The following is a 17,582-nucleotide window of genomic DNA, read 5'->3' as shown; positions in this document are numbered from 1 at the left end:
ACCTGAACTGATGTAGAAACACACAAGTCAAATCCATGGCAACAGGGAACGTGGAGGAAAAAAAACCCAACTGCATCCCTGCCTCTTCCTAAGAAGTACCTAGAAATAAACAAGAACACAATCAAAGTGTTCAGATTTTGGTGTAATTTATTGGCACAAAAATATTCAAATACAACATGTCATCTAAACATGGCTACTCTGTTGTATTTTGTGCATTGTTTTTAATATGTTTAATTCATAAATCATAACTTTGTCTTCACCCTCATGTTTAATAACCATTATTTTCTGTTTCAAGTTATGACCAGTTCTCCCCCTGTCTGCCTCCTATGCCAAGCACTAACTTTCCCTAGTTATTTCCCAATACTGCTTTTTAATCCCGACACTGCGGGAAGCTCCCAAGCGGGATTTCATTTGTACCCTGCATCCAGTTTGCCACGGATCAACCCGCATAGAGGCACCTGTCTTTGCTCAGCTCCTTCAGCTCTTGGGTCTGCTCTGATACCCTGTTGCAGTCTGAAACACAACTCCCGCAACTACTGTAATGAGTGGATATACAGTTTCCAATCTGGGGGCAAGAATCAAGTTTGGAAACAAGGTAACAGGACGAAACCGTGGTAAAACTTCTCTTCCTTTCCAGTTATCCAGTTCACCCCCAAACCTAAAAGGAGCCTCCCGCGTACAAGTGCCTTGATCTCACTGCAGCCACGCCAACAGGACTGACCAGGGCAATAATTAATCTGCAAATGACTTAGTTACATTGCAAAGTTAAGTCAAAACCCGTATACAGTTATTTTCAATGGATCACCAGTTCCCCAAAGACCAAGTGGAACCATAGACTTCTGTGGTACAATCAGTCTTCACTGTCCTGGAAACCCAAATCAAGCGTTGTGTTTCAGACAGCTTGTGTTTTTCCAACAGCAGCTATATATTGGCTTAAACCAACTTTTAATATACAATAACTCTTTTCATTTACATTTCAAAATATTTGACAAAGGCTGTATTTCAGTCCAACGTTCTCAGTTTGTGTTTGTAGAAGAGCAAGTTTGGGAGTGCAAAAGCCTCCAGAATAAAAGGCTGTGGATACTTTGGAATCTTCTGTTACCAGAAAGGACACCTAAAGGAAACAAAGATATTGTAGTAATGCTGATCTGCATATGGTTTCACAAAGGCAACACTAAGAAGGACTGAGATTCCAGACTAACTAGGCACTGTTTTAGTACAGGAAATGTTGACAGGTGATTCCCATGCTTCTTTCCAGCTAACTAACATTTAAAAACGCTAACAAGATCTACTTCCTTCAGCATATTCCAAAGTTAGTGAATTCTCAAAATGACAGCAAATCACCTTTGTTTACTTTAGAACTTGTGGTTCCTCACTAACTGAAATCAGTGACCACCACATGCCTTATTTCAAACACTTAAAAAGTTGAGGCTGTTTGCAGTTTAAATGTTCTAAAATCCCTGCCACTACCTAAAACAACAACTCCTACAGAGGGCTGTCTATGGGATCGCTGGCATAGGCTTGCAAAATGAGCAGATGCAACATGTGGTAAGGCTCCTACACATAACTAACTACACAAGTGACATCTTCCTTAGCTGTTCTCTGCTTGGATTATTCTGAGAAGAATTTTGCAAGGTTTACTGAAGGACAAACTCACCATCCAATGTAGCACTGACACAGATTCTCGTGAGAAGTAGCTTGCTTAATGAGCAATTCTACTTGTGTGGGTACATCAAGGGTTTCGTCATGAGAGAAGTCTCGACCTTTGAAATTGAAGGATAAAATCCCCCATAAATGGAAGTCACATCAAACAACATAACTTGCTTCTGGGTGACAAGTTAAGGACTGATAGGATTTTTAACTACCTTTCCCTTACAGTATATAAAATGTAAATTTTTTCCAAACATGGAGAACCCTCTAAAGGCATACAAAGCCCAGAACTGTTTTCCCTATTATTACGGTTTCTTCCTTTTATATTCTCCGAGTAATGGATAAACCAACAACAGATAACTTTCCAGTAGCTGGAATCCTGGTCCTAATCCCTTCAAGGACATTGTTTGGCAGGTGGAGGGTAGTTTCTTATAAACTTTGAGTATAAAATTTCTCAACTAAATGCTGCAAACTATAAAGCAGGACAGTAGAAATTCAACTTGCGCTAACAAGCTAAGACATACAAAATATGAAGTCTGTTTAGTTATAAACAATGCTGTACTTTTCAAATTAGGCTCATTTGTATCTAAATGCAGGCACCAGTACTATGTGACAAAACCACGGAAATGGCTTCAACCACTTAATCAGAATAATTAAATTCAAGAATTAACACAAAATACAAATGCTAATAGTGCCGATCCATCTCATCAGATTTTCATTTACCTTATACAAACAAAAACATACCAGTGAGCTTATCTCGAACCCTGTTGATGATTTGAATTGCCTTCTTATTTAGAGCTTCTGGCTTCACTAGGCCATCTCCTACTAAAAGACAGAAGCAGGAAAGAGAACTAGGACTTCAGCAGAAAAATAAAAGCATTTGTACTGCTGTTACATTTGCCAAGCCCAAACACCACAAGTACCATTTTGAGAGCAAACAAACCCAGATACCAGTACATTTTCTGTCAATTTTTTTTTTTTTGAGTTGAGAACACAAGTAATTATAGTCCTCATTCATGCTGACAAGGAACTGTATCTGTCCAATCTCATGTAATTGTATCCAAGAACAATTGCTGCATCAGTATAGAAACAACAATGAAACTTACTGAAGGAATGGATGGATTCAGGCACTGTGGTCCCAGTTTTCTTATGGGCTGTCTCACCCAATTCGACACTGTCCAACATTTCTGTTGAAAAAAAACCACAAAAACATAGAAGCATAAACATGAAGCTGTAAAGCAGATAAAATAATATTCTTCTGGAACAAAACTGCTAATCAACTCATTTGAAAAGCATATTTTACTGTGGACAAGTGTGCCACACATTGTTATCATTAATGGAAGCATATCACAGGAGCAAACATTCTTTTTCCCCTGCTAACATACTGAAAGGCCTGACCCAAGTTTTAGGAACACTTTGCATGAAAGTGTAATTGAAAGATATTTTGAAATGATATACAATTAACCTAAAATTATAATCAAATAAGTATGTTTATTTGTAGAACTCTCCATATGAAACACTGTTCCTATTCTTCAATAGGGAAGAACTGCTAAGATTCAACATAGAACTCTCAACGTTCCATCAGATGGCCACTTGCCAGGTTTGGCACACTAATTTCTGGTAGCTAAGTAAATTACTACCCCATATCAATTATACCTTGGATTACATCAGTTTCTATGTGCTCCAGAGGGGTGTTAATGTAACTGTAAAGGAGCAGTGGCTTTTTGAGCCAAAGTACTGAACTCATCGCTTCCAGTCCTAAAGCTAATGACAAGCTGTTTACCGGTCTGCTTTTGAGAAGAGGATGGAAAAACATTTACCCAGCCTTGTGCACTGCCGAAAAAACCTGCTCCAAACATTCACGACATACATCATCTTTTGTACTCACCTACTGACTGACTAGCTGAGTAGGAGTCTGTTCTTGTTCGTGAGCGTTTATTGCCCTTTGTATTTGCTGCAAGAAAATAAGGAGATGAAAAGTAAAAACTGGAGTTTCAGTGTTTCATAGCAAATCTGTCCACAAGCAATACAGAGTTGACTGCCTTTCTCTTTCTCCAGATTTTATGTCACCTGAAAACAGCTTTCAATCTCCTAATAACAACTAATACAAAACCAAGCCAAACAATTTTGCTTGTAGCTTAGTTCTGTGTTCGTGTTTAAGGGCAAAAGGTTTCTAACCACTGTGGTAATTCCGCATTACAATCCCTAGAAACCATGTGTGCACAGAAGTAGCAGGTGCAAACCAACAATTTCATCACATTGTCTTCAGACAGACATTGGATTTCAGGCTCCTGAATTCTTGTATGAAATCAGACTGATTACTCTCTTGCTGTCACTGTTTTACCAAAATCACTTACTGTCCATCAGCCGCCAATTCAATAAGGGATCATACACAAAGGCTTCAAGCACAGCCATGACACTGTCCTTATGTTCACGCAGGACTTCCATGACTGTGTGACAGGTGATTCTGTAATTGCCATCGAGGCCTGTCACCTTCAGAAGAGAAAGAAGCAAATCAACCACACTGCTTCGTTCACTATGCAACTGCAACCCTAATGTTCAGGGAGCGGGAAGCGGCTTGTGCTTTGCACTGGTATTCGCTATGCTTTGTTCATTAGAGAACAAGATCGATGTTCATTACAAACTAAGAAGCTTTGTTCTGCCATTAAGATGATCTTCGTGAAGTCCCATGCCATTCTTTGTGTCTGGTTGATGCAAACAGCTGTTTGAAATGAGAGAACTAAGGTCCAAGAAATTGGAGGAATTTTTTGCATCAATTAAAAAATTACTTTCCACTGTAACGTACTGGAAAGATCACAGGAGATATTTTAACTTACAGTAAATGCAGCTGAAATATTAACACCTCTGGTTCTTAAGGAATGGAGAGGTTTACCCACAACAGAAAATACAGGGAAAAACTGAGAAACGGGTGACATTTTCCTTAGGAACAATTCCTTTCATATTAAGGAGGGAACGCTTACCTCCATAGCATTTGTCAGCATCCTTGTTAACCTAAAGGGAATCTTCTCAGGGAACTTTTCTCTTGTCATTGCAACCTAAACACATGATGATGGATAACATAGTAAATTAACAGGTAACTTATTATTTAACAGTTAATAAGAATTGGTTTTTTTTTTCGCTACCATCTTGAAGATTGTATTCCAAATAGAAAATCAAGTCCCTGCTTCATGTTCCTCAGTTTCCACAAATTTCTGGGAGAAGCCAGATAATTAACTTGGTAACAGAGGGAAAACTAAGTTTGTGCCAAGCTGCTAGTGTCAAGTGACACAGGACTGCCTATCGGCAGCTTAAACTGCTCCAGAAAATTTTATGGAAAAGTGATGTTTGCACTTCTTTGCTTGTCACAGTGATCAGCTTATCCCTAAAGCATGCCTCTGAGATGAAGTGTTTATTATTTTCATCTTGCCTGTAGGTAAAGTGAAGCTCAAAAGAGAGCCAAAGGACTTGCTGGGAATCACACCCCAAGGTCAGTTTATCCTGGCTTATAGATTCATTCCTGTTCCACCAAAAAATGTGAAGTATTACAGAAAATTTAATGTCCAAATACAAAGATTTACCTCAAAACAGTCCCCAAAGTCGATGTGCAGGATCTTTCCACTCAGTCTGTCTAACATCAGATTGGAGGGATGTCTTTGATGAAGGAGTAGGAGGAAAAAACAGGGTGACAGACCATTATAAAACCCCAAAGTAAATCACAGCAGCTCCAGTCTAAAATGATATTTATCTTCATGAACAATAACAGCCAGTGACAGCTTGCTTGTCTGAGATCTTCAATCTCGGGATGAAGAGAATAGCTTCCTGACAATGCATCTATCACATTACTTTTGCAATTACCTCTCAGGAGTTAAGAGACCTTCTCACCTTGCGAGATAAACAACCTACTGGACCAGAACCATCAGTACATTTCTTGGCTATGAACATTTATTTTTCAGTTAGAATAAATTCTTTTTACTTGTTTTATGCTTTTTCATTTTTTAGTATAGAAAAATGTAATGAATTATGCTACAGGTGAAGTAATGCAAATTGGATTACCACTAGAAAAGAACAGAATCAATCCAGAGTAGGACTGTTGCTATTCATGCTGGCTTGTTCCAATCTTCTTTTAATTCAGTTTTCAAAGGTTTATAATTTCATTATAAAGACCTTTAAGTCCAGGAATAAAAGCTTTTCTTATGAAAACATTTGAAGGTTTAGCTGGTTTTGCATTACAGAACTTAAATCTAAAATATATTGCCTTCAGTAAGTATTTTGGAAGTTATGATATCCCCTTTTGACACTAAGTCATATACTAAATCAAACATTTGTTCATTTTATGGTTTGGGGTTTTTTTTTGTTATTTTTTTTTTAATTTGCCCAGTCCATTTGGATTGTACATACTCCCTGCCAGAACATGTCTGCATTGCAAATTAGAAAAAGCACTATGTTAAGTAATAGTTAAACCAACATCAACTTTCATTTGTTTTAAGTCTAGAGCAGTCTTTAAGGAGTATTTATAGGGACTTCATTTGTCTCTCTGACAACTGCTGTGAACATACATAGCACTAGAGTTTCCTGCTTCAAAGAATAAATACACCCCAGGCAAAAATGTGCATTAAATAAGTAGTGCAACCGAACCCATCTGGAGGGAGATTCAGACGACCACTGTCACTAAATACTTTCTGGATTTCAATTTTCTATTCCAGGGAACAAAAACTGATGCTTGATCACAGTGCTTCTTTTCTCCCCCAAAAGGTGGGGGACTGTACATAAACAGTCCTAACAGTCTTTGCAAAAATTTGCCATCTCATACACATGAAGCACACAGATTGGTGTCAACAATGTTTCTGTTTTATAGAATGGATGGAGAAAGAATTGCCACTCTGTGAGTGAAAGGAAAGGACAAAACCAGCGCTTGTGGTCCTTGAAGTAATTCTGTCTGTACCGTCCTCCCCAAACGGAAAGAATTCTTATTTGTACTCAGGAAACAGAAGCCCTACATCTCATGTCTGCAGTGCTGAAAATACCAGCAGAACAATTAGGTCCTGAAAGATGGTAGCATTACAACTCAGCAATAACCACAATGAAAGTTGTTATCCTAAGACCAGATCCAAGGAATGAATTGATAGGCTTACACAGTTTGTGCTTTTATTTAAAAAGCCTTTACAGTTTCACTTACCTGTCCCCAAGGCCCAAAATGTACCCAACCATTGACATCACAGCTAGTGAACGAGTATAGTTTGTTCTTCTGTCAAACCACACCTGCAAGTGGAGACAAAACAGAAAAAGCCAGGCAGGTATGTTGCATGCGTCAGCTTATATTTTAATTTATACACTAATTACTTGCATTTTGCACAAAGTAAAACCATGACATGCTTAGGTGCAATACACTCCATAAGCCTGAAGGGGTTCAAGCATCCTGTGGCTTTGAATTTGATGTCTAAGCCATTAAGAGTTGATAATCTGAGGCTCCTGCTTTTCTCTGCCCATGCACAGTATGCAGAGCTTCAGTCTCCAGTCCCGTGCTTTGGATTTCGCTCTGGCAGCCATTGAGATCTAAACCTTGTAAGGCCCCTTGCGAGGGGACACACGTGTGGATTCATGTTCTGCAGTGATTCACCTGGAGTTTATGATGAATAAACACCATCTCTCATTCATTCTGCAAAGAAGGTAATGCCACACCACGCTGATTGCCAAGCACAAGCCATTACACGTGCTGAACTCACCTCTGAGCTTGGACTCTTCAACCACAGCAGTTTGGCAAGGTCATCACCAGCTGTGTTATTGACAGCATGTTCAAATACTTCTACCTTCTGCATCAGAGTCAGGTGGTCATAATCTGGAGCCATCTATAATTGAGAAGTGACATCAATTTCAAAAAGCCACCTCCAGTAATCCATAGCTGTACTATGAGAAACACTGTAATCACAAAAAAATTCAGATCAAGATTATAATGAAATTGTTTGTAGACTGACCAGTATGCTCCCAAATTCAGCGAGATGACCGCCCAACAGTGAAGAACTAATTTAAAATGGGATAGCAAGTGATTTAGTATCCACAAAGTAGGCCATAGCCGTATTTAAATAAAATACTGTGAAGGTAAATATGTTTCAAGAACCATTATCCAAATAAGTCTTTTGGGTTGGCACACACTTTCCTTTTTGGCAGGCAATTCCAGCTTTTGTAGTAATGTTCAGTTTCTCCAGTCTCTCTAATTTTGGCCCTGTTGCTTAGACACAATGTTTGTAAATGCTAGCAGAATGGCACCTTGTGTAAGTCACATCATAGTCACACAAAATTCCACATTTTTGTCACCAGATGGTAACAACTTGTGGTCACTGGTAAAACAGGAAAGGAGACACAAATAAACATATGGCAATTTTTACCTCTTGGTAGCATTTTATAACTCTTACCTGATATTTTTGCATTTATTACTGGTACCAATAACAATCAGAAAACAGGCAAAGGAACAACAAGCTGTGCACCATTACGCTTCATTAAAACACTGGATTCCTAAAACAATGTACCAAAACCTCTGCCAGCTTTGCTCTTTACCCTCAGCATGATGCGATGTTCAATATTGAGCAGGATCTTTTTCTTCTCTCTGTAGTCTCGGATGAGTGCATGCAGTGTGTCACAGTGGGGGACCCAACCAATCAAGCCTGAATTTGTAGACAGTGGAATAACAGCGTATCTCTGGATGCTACAGGAAAAAATGGAGAATCAGAGCTCAAATTGTTGTATGCTGTGAATTATTACATTTTGAGATGCTTAAAACAACTACCACTAAATCTGATTCTGATTCAAATTGTCTCCTTCAGTACTTGCTCTGTTTCTCTCCTTTTCAAACAGACCTGAAACACCCATTGGGTTAGATTGCTGCCAGATAAACTACACACATTCTCAAATGTGTGTAGTTTACATGTTTTTCACTTACATGTTTTTCACTGAAAGACTGCTTTCATAAGGTACACGTTATGTCACCCACAATGATCTATTATTTGCACATGACATTTGATATGTTCAGGCTTGAAAGACACTGTACACAACTGCAGTCAGTAACTATTCACCAAACCATTTAGTGACTATAATAAAAAATCCTTGACAAAACCACCTGTTCTCAGGCTAATGCAGTGCTCAAGGTATCTTGAAATAGGAGTTGCCTCAAAGACTATTTATGAGATGGAATTTCACTTAAATAAAACAAACAATCCCCTCAGGATACATTTCCTCGAAGTTTGAATCCTATGAATGTTTTTTTTTCCTTTCTTGCTCTTTTCTTTCCCCTTTTTTTTTTTTAAATGAAACTAGTTCCAAGATTTGCCACTTCCTTACAGACCAGCTGGTTGTACCAAGGGTTACTTGGAAACTGCACCTACGTAGGATGTTACTTGTGCTTTAGCACATCCAGTCATTGTGCACAGCACATACCTGAGGTTTTTACGAAGAGAAGTTGGGTCATTTGCTAGCAGAGTGTTGACCAACCCAAAAAGTTGCATCACTCTTTCATCTTGGCGAAGGTCTTCATGACCTTTCAGAAGGAATACAAACTCATGCCCATTGCTTCCTGTGAAAGAATGAATACACAAAAGTTTACTCTTGCTGAACAAACAGACAAAAGTAAATACACCCAAGTGTAAGTAAGTGCACCCAATAACTGGAAAGTGTGGCAGTCAGACTGACCAGACCACCAAGAAATACCTCATCTGAAAGGAAATCCTGGAGAGGTTTTTACTTGGGAAATACACAGTTTGACCTAAAAGTAAGCAAAAACTGCTCTCTCTTACCCATTAATGTTAACTTCCTGGGCCGCTGCTTGGAGGTGATGACCTGCAGTGAGGGTGCAATGGACTGAATACGTATGATGGGCTGGTTGGGATCATACGTTCCTGGCACTGCCAATTCCAGGTCCCGGCACATCAAGAGTTTTGGTGACACGTACTGTAGTTCCAAAGAAGTGAGCTACCGAAACCAAAAGAAATAAAACCCCCTGAATGTCAGTTAAATCTCACTGAAAAATCTGAAGAGTTCATGCTGTCAAGGGACCTAGACCAGTTCAATCAGTTGACAATACTTCAGACACTTGCAGCACAAAAAAAAGTGCTGCAAAAGCAGTGAACTTGCACCAAACCACATGCATGTATTTCCACCATAATAGTGAATCTGAATGCTTTGAATAACCAGAAAACATAAACCAAAGATTGGTATTGACAACTTGCACTGTAAGACCCACAACAGAACTGTACCTGTCCCCCTACCTGAGGCAGCTGCTTTGAGATACGCCGAAACACATGGTAATAGAGATCCCAAGCCTGAGTTAGGTCTTTGACATTTCCTGATTTCATGTACTTCCTGCACCACTCCTGAGCTTCCATTAGATCTCTGCCATAGGCCTAGGGAGGAGGTGAAAAACACTTCTACAGGCTACAGTGGAACAGGTGGAGACCACTTAATACCTACAGAATATCACAGCCTATTTTCAAAGTGCATTACAAATACTTGATCTCACCTTTTTATAGCATATTGGAATTAAAGATCTAGAAATTCCTGGATGCAAGACATGCACTGAGTTCATTAGACAATGCTGCTCACAAATAGACTTCATGACAAAAAGCGACAGAATGAATAGCATTACCCTTTAACTGTAGGCTCACAAGCTCAAATTAATTCTTTTTGCTGGCTTGAGAGAGGTCATCTCTACTATCTGTGTTAGTGGCTATCATGAAGCAAAGCATACTGGAGTTAGAAGAACTAACAGCAAAGCAGTTTTATGTTTTCCAGATCCTATCAGATACCCAGCTGATATAAGATTCCAGGGCCATCTGTACTGGCCCTTATATTACTGTAGTCACCAAAAGCAATATAGATCTGAAGACAAATGTCAATAATGAAGCCTGCAACCAACATAATGAGTCCCAAGATATTTACTCTTGGTGTTAGATGGCAGAAGCCCTTGTAACACATCTGGTGGCTGTCCTGCCTGTTTTTGTGGGCATGCAGGCCATTTGCTGATACCTGATTGAAGGATGTCTCTTTCAAAGTCTGAGGCCCACGCTCCATCATTGCATGCAGCGGTTCCAGCACCTCAAACATTCCCTTCACATTCCTTTCTCCAAAATACAGACGAGATGCTTCTTCCAACCCTTCGTGCCACATCTCATGCCACAGGATGGCTACACGGATTAGCTCTTCACTCACCTGGTTTAGGACAGGAAGAAAGATTAAACACCTAAAAAAACCCCACTCTGACTGTATACTGACTTACAAATGCAAAACTACTTTCTTCTCTAATGATTATGAAATTATTTGTTGCTGGCGGCTAGAGGGAGCCATAAGAACTCCCACAATGCTGTTCCATTTTTTTTCTGCAAGCTGATCAGACTTTTCTAATGTTGTTTGTCACCTTTGACATTTTCTATATGTTTGTGTATTTTGGCCTGAAAGTATTACTCATTTATTCATAAAAATCTTTAGCAAGTTAATGAAATCATTCTTTCCATGCTATTCTTGGTAAGGTTTGTTTCCATTTTTCATTAAGCAAAAATATTTCTCTATGGAACAATGATTCTTCATGTATTTCTTCTCAATATTGATTCATAAGACGACACAAGAACTCAAATGTTTGAACATTATGGTCCTTTTTAAATTAAAGCATTCTCTTGAAATTATACTAATACTGTAACTTTGACCAATTGCAAAAAAAAAAAATCAAATTAGTTATACTTGAACAAAATTAACAATAGTTACTTTGTGCTACTATACCTGTTACTATATACTAATAGTCATGTTGTGTCACTATACACCCATTCCTGAAAGACAATACACTTTGTGGTATGCTAAGTACTCACCATCATTGCCTGCTGCACCAGAGTGTTACTGTGCTCACACATGTTTTTCAAGATCTTATTTGCAGCATTGTGGCGAGCAGTGGTTGTAGATTTAGAGGCCACAGTCAAAGGATAGATCAAAGCCTACAAGGGACATCAACCAATAATATTTTAGAGCCACACAGAAAACCTATGTAAATTGAAAGATTGGCAAAGCATTAATAAATAGCAGCCTTAGGCTAGACTATATAAAGTAAGCTTGCTTCTGGAAAGAGGTGATAGGAATTTGCTATTCAATGTCTTCCAATCTGATTGGAGACTAACTCACTGAGTAGCAGAATAGCTTTGAGAACCTATATCAAACTGCAAGAACAAAAATGTGGTTTTAATATTTTGTGATTTTTCACATTGTAGGAAGAAATTCAGATAAAATGCCTGTGAGGTCACCTCTTAGTAGTCACTTGATGAGATTTAAGAAGGTGACTTGCACTGCCCAGTATTCTGTTAGACTGAAAGAACTTCCCCTGCTGCATGGCTCATCCACCTCTTTCCATTTTTAGGTGAACAGTTCTGAGGTGAAAGCAGCAGGAGCAGAAACAGTCCCCATCCTCACTATCATCACCTGCTGTGACTGTCAGTGAAGGCATCTAGACTAGGTGAAACAGAACACAGGACCTGCCTTAACTGGCTATCGGTCCATGGAAATTTCTCCTCTAAGCCAAAGCTTACCTGGGGATGGTACCGTCCAATATCTGTGAGGAGCTGATGAATGAGACGTCCTACTAATGGTCGAGGGGTGTCAATTCTTGCAATAAGCTGAGGGATAACCTAGTAGTAAGGATGAGTATAATAAACATCCCTGTCACCTCACGTGTTTAGTTCACAAGCTGTTCTGCCCTCTGCTAGAGACCTTACAGTCTCTAAAGGAGACAGAGCGTGCCACCACTCATTTTTGATATGGTCAGAGGATAACACAAAGTTCCAAACAGCGTCAGAAATACAGAACAGCTCAGTGAGATCACAAGTGTTCTGTGCAAAGCTGTTACACAGGATCCTCTTACGGAAAGAGTAAGATGTGTCTTGAAGTGTAATGCTCAAATAAGAAATAAAGCCTTTTTTTTAATTTACAAGTCATTCCTCAAGGCAATCCTGGAAATAGACCGTCTGAATAACATCAGGGCAGCCACAGTGGTGTTTTATACTTGGTCACCACTGCATTGGTATCATCTTCAGTTTAAAAATTTTCATTCTTTCCCATTCATATGCACTAATCTGCATAATACTACAGAAACGCATCCAAGAGTGTTTCTCATGTCTCTGTTCAAGATGCTTTTTAAATCAGTTACAAATAGTACTGTACATTGCTCTCAATACACTCACCTACAGAAGACTGTTTAGAAAAGAATCATCATGGATAGCACGTAACAAATCCCCAAGCTCCCCCAGAACTGAGATCTGTCTTAGCCCTTTGTGTTCCTTACCTGCAGCCAAGTGTCTATTTGAATTGCTTTGACTCCTTCTACCAAAGCCTCATTCACATCAGGCCAGTGACCATAGTCAAACCATAGAGTAAGGACTCTGAAAGAGAGAAATATAATTTTTAGGAATGAAACAAAATAACCCATTTCAGTCAAATACCTTCAGATCCACTTAAAGGTGACTCTTCTTACCAGAACCTATGGATAGTAGGAAATTAACTTGAACTGAAGCATTTACTTGGTTTAACCATAACAAAAAAAAAAAAAAAAGAGAAGAAACAGGTTCTACCTAACCTTAAACCATGTGCCCTTATCAGCTAGATTTAATTTACTGTGTGCTTTATTATGTACCTTAGAGTGTCTTGCAGGTTGTTTCCTCGAGACAGAGATATGGATCGGAAGAAGCCCTGGACAGCAGGGACTGTGTACATCAAGAGAGTCTTGGATAAATCCTTTTGGAATGAAAATTGCTGCATTAGTTCTACACAAATGCATCAGTCCACAAGAATCCTAAACTCAGCAAGGGGGAAGAGGAAGAAATATGTGGAAACATAGACCTAACCCACATTATAGTTGACTTCTGCTCATACTCCTCACAGGACATGTATCTTCTTGGAATTCTTGTTTTGCTTAACTACACACAGGTCTTTCAGCCTGGCAGGGAACATATTGTGAAGTGTTTCTATCATTCAGTTTGTTGGCAAAACTATGGACAGCAAAGAAGCCTAAACACTACAACCCTACTGTAACTGCTAAAGTAAAAGAGATTCCTCAGTCTTTCATGAAGGGCTTAAGCAGCAGAACTTGTTAATGCACACTGTATCACCTATGACAGCCATCTATGCCTTTGCCTTAGTTCACATCTAACTTAACAATCATTTCCATTAATGTAGTCCTCTTTCCTTAACCTGAACTTCCTCAGTTTTGCTGTAAGCTATGATTATATATGTTTATATATACTTATACACACATACACAGCTTCCACAAGTCAGGTATGCGTAGTAGCTTTTTCCCTGCCATAACATTTTCCTCCATCTAAGCAGTAAGTACCAATCTCTCAACATAAATAGGGGAGGAGGGTACCTCAGTGACTTTTTTCTGCACTGGAGATGGGATGGGACTGTTCTCTGTGCTCTCTGCATCACTCTCACTATTGCTGCCCTCTGTGTTAGCACTGGTGATGCTGGCTCCACTGGCATGACGTAGTTTTTTCTTCTCATCTCTGGCCTGGTTTTGATGTTTGTAGTGAAGCACAGCTTCAAAGTTCATCACTGCCCAGGCATGCCAGGCCTGCCAATAAGAGAGAAGAAAAGTCAGAAGGAAGAGGAATCCTTTCTGCAACCTGTACTAATTATCAGAGACAAAAATCCAATTGTTTTAAGTCTGTGGACAATAGTAATACCCTGCAGACAACACAAAGCTTTGCTTTCTCTAATTGCTTGTAGTTTTAACTGTCTTATTATCTTAAATAACACCATGGTGAGTTCTTGGCCAGGAGTCCCCTGTTGGATATTATGGCAAAGGATCTCTGCAGCAAAAATTAAATCACATCCTATCCACATACACCTTAATTTTTCAAAGTTTAAAATTAAGATTAATATGTTAGGACTAAGGGAGGTGTAATAGGAAAAAATACAGGAGATGGCTGCCTCAGAGAAGATCTGGCACCAAATATTAATTGACATTTCACAACCCTGAGATCTAAGGTTCTTTGAAGAATTAGCAACAAGGCTACTGTTCTATTTCAAGTATACCAAGCGAGCACAAGATAATTTTTTTTCCATTTAGATTATCCTTTCTCCTTCACTGTTAACTGACAGGAGAGAGAGTCCCAAAACCAAGAACAGAAACTGAATTGTGGCCTAGTTTTACCAGCTGGATAAAATTCTGAATAAGAATCTCATGGTTGCCTTAGGTTTCTCTGCTTTCTCTGTTGTTTTTTTTTAATCCTACGTGCAGCAAGAAGCAGACAGTTACCGGATATCTTCCTATAACCATCTTCCTTTCCTGTAGTATTCACATTTTTTGTAGTAGTAGTAGTAGTTGTATTGTAGTAGATCACATTTACTGATCTCTCTGCAGTGGTGCCTGGAAGCTCTTCCTTACTGACCTTGTACCAGTTGCGATCATGCTCTGTTGCAGCACTGTAGTATTGCAAGACTTTGGGGATGGTACTCTCATTGATGCCTTGTAGGTTCAGCTGCCACTCACCCAGTTTCAGGAAACACCTGGTTAAGCAAAGGGATTATTGACTCAGAACTTACAATGAAAATGAAGCCTGCTGGGTTAAGAGGCAGACTTCTTATCTGAAGTCTGAAAGACATCTCATGCAGCAAACCCACTCAGTAAGCCTCTTCTGTAGACTGCAAGCATACGTGTTAACATGTCAGGTTCAAAACACCTACATCCTGCTTGTAAGTGTGGAACTAATTAGTTAACGGTTTAAAGTTTTAGGGGGGAAGGTAAAACTGTTCCTCATTTATATCAGCTATAAAATAAACATAGGAAGTAGCTAACAGTAGCATCAAAAGACTTCATCGGTACTGATAAAATGCACACAGCATATGTGCTGGCTAGCTATACTTATCACCATATGAACTAGCCTTCTGGAGAGAACACTGTGACAGAACAAACAGTGGAAACACAGAGCAACTGCTTCTCCCTCAAGCCAGAACCCCATTAAGTCATCCCCTCCCAGAGGAAAGGAAAAACAACATATTTTTACCGCAGCAGGGTGGGGCTATGAAGGTTTGTGTAAAGCTTAATACTTTGCTCCCTCAGCAGGCTTTAAACACCACAGTTACACAGCTGTCCTTTCTATATTTTGTGTTTTCCAGAAAGCATTGTGCAAGAAAAATATTGTGCACAACTCATTACTAATTTGTCTTCCACAACAGTCACTCTTAAATAAATAAGATGACGGTGTTACCAAGTTCCCATTCTTATAAAAGCAAATTCAGTGCACGCCTCCCTTGAAAAAAAGAAAACCTTAAATAGTAAGCACTATGCAATTTTTTCTTTAAATTGGAACCAAGAGATTTGGCACCTCCAGATCAATAGAGGAAAATGGAGATTATAAGGTGTGTTTTTAATGCACCAATAGTTTAAGAGACCATCACATGCTGGGCACCTATTGCCCAAAGCAATGCTGTTGTATTGAGGGCACACGCTGCCAACCACAGATGTGCCAGGCATGTGAAAAGTGTTTCTTTCCTACTGACTGGATCTCCTGAAAACCAAAGAGATAGCCACGCTGAGAACTCTGCTTTCTGCCAGTCAGCCACAGTGCTGGAAAAACACAGCCAGCCGCCAGTGACAAATAGGAGCTTCTTTACGCTGATGTATCACAATAACATTTACTGAAAATTAAATCATAGATAAGAATGTAATACCGAACGGGTCTCTACCAGCTAAATGAGAAATTCCCTGTTCCTTTTAATCAAAGCACGCGCCTGGTCTGAAATGTGTCTCCTGCATGGACCCTGCAACCTCAGAAAGACATCAGTTTCACTATATAGTTAAAAGGTGTCCAAGGACCAGGTGCTGACCGTGCCATGAGCTTGTGGAGTTCCTGCTTGTGCTGTTGGTCCTCAGTAGCAATAGCATGCTGTGCCTGCTGCTGCATTGTCTGCACGAAGTGCTGCATGTGCTGGAACGCATCAATCTGTAATTGGATGATGGTTGCAGTAAGGACCACAAGGGTTAAATATAACTTCACAAGAGAGCAAGACAATGTGGAAATAAATTTTCACTGAAAGCAAAAAAACACAGCTTTACTTTCTTTCAAAGATTTTGAGCCATTTACATCCCTCTAAAATTAGTTTGTATGCTACATATGCAGCACCAATTAAATGAACACATTAGAAATTGATGTCTCAAATCTGCTACATCAAGGAGCAAATAACTGCATCCTTCCAAAATTAGGCACACCTTTATGTCATACATACAGGCAAAAGCATGACCAACCATAAGATAAGCTGACATTGTGCTCTGATGTGCAAGAACTCAATTCTGGCAAAGTGTCAACATCACCTGTACAAGAAAACTTCAGCAGCAGAGAATGTCCTGTTATGGCTCATGGAGAGTGAGATTCTAGTAACAATATAGAGATGTCTCATTTGTAATTGAGCATGCACATCACAGACAGTCCTGCAATTCCAACAATCAAACAAGTGTTCATAGCTTACAAGCTGCATCTGACTAGGTCACTACTATAACAGAAAGGATCACAAATCTAGAGAAGTTTGTCTATAATACGCTATGGCCTGAAAAAACCCCCACCAAACAATTTGAGAAAATAACATCTGCAGGAAGAAATGCAGTTTCCTGACCTTCCCTCTTAATCCCTCAGTTTTAGCTAGGCTTACAGTACACACCAATGGGTTGTGTTGTTTCAACAAATTAAAGTCTAGATTTCTCCTAAGGTTGTTTAAGTACAAATGTACATTGTTCCTTTGTCATCAGATTACACAAGGCAGTAATGCTAAAGCAACTTGCACTACCAAATTTTGAGGGGAGAATCTTTTTGAAATTCCTTGGAAACGATTATGGGGTAAGACCACCTGAAATTAAAGATTTAAGAAAAAAGTATGCATGCTTCACTGGAAACAATTAGAGTAAAGCTCTTGCA

General features: G+C 39.3%; 1 protein-coding gene across 7 annotated transcripts in view; it reads right to left on the bottom strand.

Moving 5' to 3' along the window:
- Positions 1–129: 129 nt before the first annotated feature.
- MTOR (mechanistic target of rapamycin kinase) overlaps positions 130–17,582 on the bottom strand; it is a gene marked incomplete at its 5' end in the record, with an annotated part of 67,193 nt that continues 49,740 nt past the window's right edge. For all 7 annotated transcript variants that reach the window (XM_080380881.1, XM_080380883.1, XM_080380884.1 and 4 more), the window contains 22 exons: positions 130–1,114; positions 1,658–1,763; positions 2,395–2,475; positions 2,757–2,837; positions 3,539–3,604; positions 4,008–4,143; positions 4,632–4,706; positions 5,229–5,301; positions 6,827–6,909; positions 7,374–7,496; positions 8,203–8,350; positions 9,079–9,214; positions 9,435–9,609; positions 9,906–10,040; positions 10,663–10,845; positions 11,496–11,618; positions 12,204–12,302; positions 12,956–13,052; positions 13,304–13,404; positions 14,036–14,242; positions 15,063–15,180; positions 16,501–16,616. In XM_080380881.1, the coding sequence (XP_080237007.1) occupies positions 1,099–1,114; positions 1,658–1,763; positions 2,395–2,475; positions 2,757–2,837; positions 3,539–3,604; positions 4,008–4,143; positions 4,632–4,706; positions 5,229–5,301; positions 6,827–6,909; positions 7,374–7,496; positions 8,203–8,350; positions 9,079–9,214; positions 9,435–9,609; positions 9,906–10,040; positions 10,663–10,845; positions 11,496–11,618; positions 12,204–12,302; positions 12,956–13,052; positions 13,304–13,404; positions 14,036–14,242; positions 15,063–15,180; positions 16,501–16,616 (2,478 nt within the window). In that variant the 3' untranslated portion in view covers positions 130–1,098. The remainder of the gene's footprint in view (positions 1,115–1,657; positions 1,764–2,394; positions 2,476–2,756; positions 2,838–3,538; positions 3,605–4,007; positions 4,144–4,631; positions 4,707–5,228; positions 5,302–6,826; positions 6,910–7,373; positions 7,497–8,202; positions 8,351–9,078; positions 9,215–9,434; positions 9,610–9,905; positions 10,041–10,662; positions 10,846–11,495; positions 11,619–12,203; positions 12,303–12,955; positions 13,053–13,303; positions 13,405–14,035; positions 14,243–15,062; positions 15,181–16,500; positions 16,617–17,582) is intronic.

Source organism: Falco punctatus, assembly GCF_963210335.1.
Source record: "Falco punctatus genome assembly, chromosome: 3".
Classification (NCBI taxonomy): domain Eukaryota; kingdom Metazoa; phylum Chordata; class Aves; order Falconiformes; family Falconidae; genus Falco; species Falco punctatus.
This window is presented reverse-complemented; position numbering and strand designations above follow the sequence as displayed.